The following is a 4,733-nucleotide window of genomic DNA, read 5'->3' as shown; positions in this document are numbered from 1 at the left end:
AAAAATTTCAGCCTTGGCTGGAACTGGTAAGATGGAGAGCTGCAGCAGGCTCCAGTCTTACACACACACACGAACACAGACTGTACACAGAAATCTTGTTAAGATGAGAAAGAAACGAACCTTATGTTTCTCAAATCTCTTGGATTTATCCATCTTGAAAGGGGATTTCGCTGAAAACAAGGCGATATAACCGCCTTGACTCTGGGCAAGGAATGTATTCTCCCTGGGGTGTTGGCAAAGTCGGGCACATATATATTTCTCCTGCAAATCGAAACATCAAATGTAATGAAATAACAAGTAAGAAATGTCATTTGTATCGGTTTAGGTTATGAAATTACATCATCATCAACATTTAAGGTCCACTTTCCCATGCTTGCAGGGGTTGGATGGAGTTTAATGAGGCAGATCATGCTAGGGCCTGATGCCCTTCCTGTCACTAACCCAAACCTGTTTCCAAACAAGGAAATATTACCCAAGACCAGACATGTTTTTGTTGAATATTGGAAATGAATAACATTCATATACAATTACAGGATGTCAGAACAAGGCTACGCAAATGTACACAATCTCGCACATACATATACATATCTATCTATATCTCTTTATATATATATATATATATATGATGATGATGATATATATATATACACACACACATCAACATTGTTTAACATCTGCTTTCCATGGCACCCATTACACTCTCAGAGTGGTTGGCATTAGGAAGGGCATCCAGACTGGAACCTGGTGCAGGCTTCCAACATGTCAGTCTAGTCCAAGCTATGCCAGCATCGACAACAGACGTATGATGATGATGATGACACCATTTCTTGCTTTGTGGTTGGTGTCTTGATGACAAGATGTCTGTACGGTGCAACATGTGAACACATGACATGGCACTGACCATGAGAGAAACATGGATAAATCTCAGAGTAAAGAAGAGAGAGACAAATAAATGAAATTTTTAAAATGATTATTAATTTCTGTATTCATAATTAATCTAAAAAAAAAAATGCAGTACGTACATGGTAGATCTGGTTTGAGAGAACAACTCCAGTCTGACAATGCCATGCCATAATATTTCGGTCGGCTGAATCTTGACTGATGATATCACAGCAGCTAAAGAATGTCTCTCCATCACGTGAGAAGACAATGTCTTGTATCTAGGATGGAACAGCAGCAATGTGAAGAAAATGGTAAAAAAGATTAGAAGGCAATAAAAACAGTACAAGATCAATACAAACAAATACAAGTAATTAGTGCAGCAACCATAATTATTCATTAATAAAGTCTCCTCCTCATCATTTAATGTCTGTTTTCCATGCTGGCATGGGTTGGACAGTTTGACTGGAACTGGTAAGCTGGAGAGCTGCACCAGCTTCCAATCTGGTTTGGCATGGTTTCTATGGTTTCATGCCCTTCCTAACACCAACCACTCCAAGAGCATAGCGGGTGCATTTTACGTAGTACCAGCACAGGTGCCAGTTACGTAACACTAGCATCAACCACAACTATGATCCCACTTGGCTTGATGGATCTTCTCAAGCATGGTGTATTGCCAAAGGTCTTGACCACTTGTCACTTGAGGCCCAACATTCAAAGGGTACCCTTTATGAAAAATTAATTTGTGATTTCGTCCCCTTCTCAGCCCTCTGTTCCTATCCTTTCTTCTGTTTACTTTCTGTATCTTGAGGGTACACACTGGCATCTTGTCATCACCATCTTTCTCTCCCTCTCCAGCGACTCCCACTAATCTTTATATAATGTGGAGTAGCTATGTATCTCCTCTACAGCAAGGAACCCATTCCTGTCCCCTCTATCATATTTCAGCCATTCAACAGCTAGCATAAAACCACCCCCATGCCTTTACTACACTCCCACTTAGCTGAAGGGGGCTTATTTTTTTTTTGCCTTGCAAGTTACTGGGTGACTTCATTTTAAGCTGGTATAGTCAGTGTTAAAAAAGGGCATCCGACCGTAGAAAATCTACCGCCATGAATTTCGTCTGGCCCATGCAAGCACAGAACAGTGGACATTATAATGATAATGATAAATAAGAAGACGGAATGATATTCTTATCTATTCTTCAGTTCTGTTCTGCACAAACCTCTCTGTGCATCCAAATCAAATATCAGGAAAGAGGGTTAGGGTTAGGGTTAGGTTATGAATTGTTCTGATGATAAGACATCCTTCCCAGCACAAAGTGACAAGCAGAGCTTAATATCACACGAAGCTTCCCGTCCCATTCACACTAAAATAGAAAAGAGATGAAACTATGGGACAGCAAAGATCATAATTGTGCAGTTGTGATTATAATAATGAGGTTTGTGATAAGGTCTACTAACTTACAGTTCCAAGGCTGTCTTTGTAGTTGTACTGTCTCACTGGTTCTTGGGCAGTTCTGAGGTCCCAGGAGTAAATGACATTCTTGGTGCCAGTCAACACCAGGTTGGCATTGACTGGGTGGTAGCGTGCACATGACACCATCTCATGGTGGGAAAGGATTTGTAGAGCAGATCCTGTACATGAAGATGGTAGCATTAATTAGGCTTTCTGCAAGAGTTTCGTTTTGGGCACAGTAAATGTCTCAACCCTTTCACTGCAAAATTTAAATTTCATGGTCATTCAAGCAAAGATGCTAAATATCTACCCAAAAATAGAATTGGTATTTTCTGCCTCAATAAACTCGACATATCTCAATGAATTATAGTTCCAAACATAACCATTCCTTAACAAAAGATAGAATGGGATATAAAACTGCTTTCCGTAGCTAAGAATTATTAAATTTTGAATAGATATATATCTGATTTCAGCAGTAAAGGGGTTAAGCAATGATAGCAACAATTATGAGAATAATTACACTAATGACATTCCTTATTCTCTCATCATCATCATTAAGCATCCGTTTTCCTTGTTGGCATGTATTATAATTAACTAATTTTAACCCTTTAACTGTGAAATTAAATTTCATGGTTATTCCAGTAACGATGTTAAACGTCTGCCAAAAATAGAATTGGTATTTTCTGCAAGTCCACATTGCATCAATAAAATTGACATATCTCAATGAAAAATGGTTTCAAACATGACATTCCTCAACAAAGATAGAATGGTGTATAAGACTGCTTTCTGCAGTTAAGGGTAAGGAAATTTTGAGTGGATGAATGTGATCCCTGCAGTAAAAGGGTCAAATACACACGAGACAGGCCAATGTGGTTGGGAAGCAAATTCCTTAAGCACACAGCTGTGTCTCTAAACCAGTAAAATAAAATTACTAACTCACCTGTCTCTACATCAGTAACAACAGCTTTCCGATCGTAACCACATGTGAGCACATGACGTCCACAGCGACTCCATTCTGCATCTTTAACACAACTAGAATGATGTGTGAATGTTTGGACACACGGTTCCAACAGTGACCAAATGTTCCATATTTTAACTAGAGAGTCATCTGCCACCGATAGCAGCAGATGACTGTACTGGGCGACACACCACCGAATACGGTTAATGCTTCCCACATGAGCTTGTATCGTAGTCTCTTTCTTCTTCGCTATTTGATTTGGGCCAGGGAAGGCTTTTGACTGGTACGGACCAATTTTACCGTGAACAAAATAAATTTTCCGTTTTGTTTGCATTGAATTAATTCCAGGCAAACTTTCGGACGTTGTTCCATGACTCTCGTTGTTATGAAGTATTTGCTTCTTGCTAGTATAAGCCTTAACACAAGAGGATTCCTTTAAACCAGGAACTAACACTTTACTAGACACCGAAGTTCCTTGTTCAGGAGCAGTTACTTCTTCTTCTTCATTAAACGGTGTAATTAAAGTTTTAGAATCAGTAACATTTTGAAGAAAATGTTCTTTCAACTTTCCTGGATTTGCGATTTCTTCTTCGGAAATACTTTCCCAGAAATCCACAGATGGTAAGGAGATGCTGCTTCCGTCATGATTTACAACAAAATCAGACACAGTTTTTTGAGGACATTTATACCATAAATTCGTTGTGTCAGCAGCTGAACTAGTTTCTCCCTCACCCTTTTTTCCCCCTTCACTCTTGTTTCCTTCATCATCATCATCATCATTTAAAGCAAAGAAGTTAAACCGACGCTTTTCTTTTGGTTCCTTGATATTTTCTTCAGAATCTGAGTGTGTATCAGAGCTGCTGCTGCTGGAATATTGGCAAAGACGCTTCATTGATAGCTGCAAAGAAAAAACAATGTTCTATGCTGGAATGGGTTGGATGGAGCAAAGGGCCCTGATGGGTCCAAGAACTGCACCCTGTTTTAATGTCTGCAAACATATTGTGAGCCACTGTTTTATTGAACACAAAGAGTTCCTAGGTCCATATTTTACTTACCCAGCTGTTATGTTGTTGGCACTCCGTCGCTTACGACGTCGAGGGTTCCAGTTGATCCGATCAACGGAACAGCCTGCTCGTGAAATTAACGTGCAAGTGGCTGAGCACTCCACAGACACGTGTACCCTTAACGTAATTCTCGGGGAGATTCAGCGTGATACAACAGAAACAGGAAGAAAGAGTGAGAGAAAGTTGTGGTGAAAGAGTACAGCAGGGTTCGCCACCATCCCCTGCCAGAGCCTCGTGGAGCTTTAGGTGTTTTCGCTCAATAAACGCTCACAACGCCCGGTCTGGGAATCGAAACCGCGATCCTATGACCGCGAGTCCGCTTCCCTAACCGCTGGGCCATTGCGCCTCCACAAGAACAACGTTATCATCAGACC

The 4,733-nt window shown here is 40.3% G+C and overlaps 1 protein-coding gene across 3 annotated transcripts in view; it reads right to left on the bottom strand.

Moving 5' to 3' along the window:
* LOC106882832 (WD repeat-containing protein 25) overlaps positions 1 to 4,733 on the bottom strand; it is a 7,684-nt gene that overhangs the window by 1,219 nt on the left and 1,732 nt on the right. For 2 of the 3 annotated variants that reach the window (XM_052976738.1, XM_014933618.2), the window contains exons 2-5: positions 3,278 to 4,193; positions 2,347 to 2,516; positions 1,023 to 1,160; positions 121 to 261 (exon numbers count right to left, since the gene is read on the bottom strand). In XM_052976738.1, the coding sequence (XP_052832698.1) occupies positions 121 to 261; positions 1,023 to 1,160; positions 2,347 to 2,516; positions 3,278 to 4,187 (1,359 nt within the window). In that variant the 5' untranslated portion in view covers positions 4,188 to 4,193. Of the gene's footprint in view, positions 1 to 120; positions 262 to 1,022; positions 1,161 to 2,346; positions 2,517 to 3,277; positions 4,727 to 4,733 lie in introns of those variants that run through there. The other variant, XM_014933619.2, reaches the window with a different exon arrangement.

The sequence above is a fragment of the Octopus bimaculoides genome, chromosome 25 (genome assembly GCF_001194135.2).
Source record: "Octopus bimaculoides isolate UCB-OBI-ISO-001 chromosome 25, ASM119413v2, whole genome shotgun sequence".
Taxonomy (NCBI): Eukaryota; Metazoa; Mollusca; class Cephalopoda; order Octopoda; family Octopodidae; genus Octopus; species Octopus bimaculoides.
Note: the sequence above shows the minus strand (reverse complement) of the source record. Positions and strands in the feature narration are given on the sequence as shown.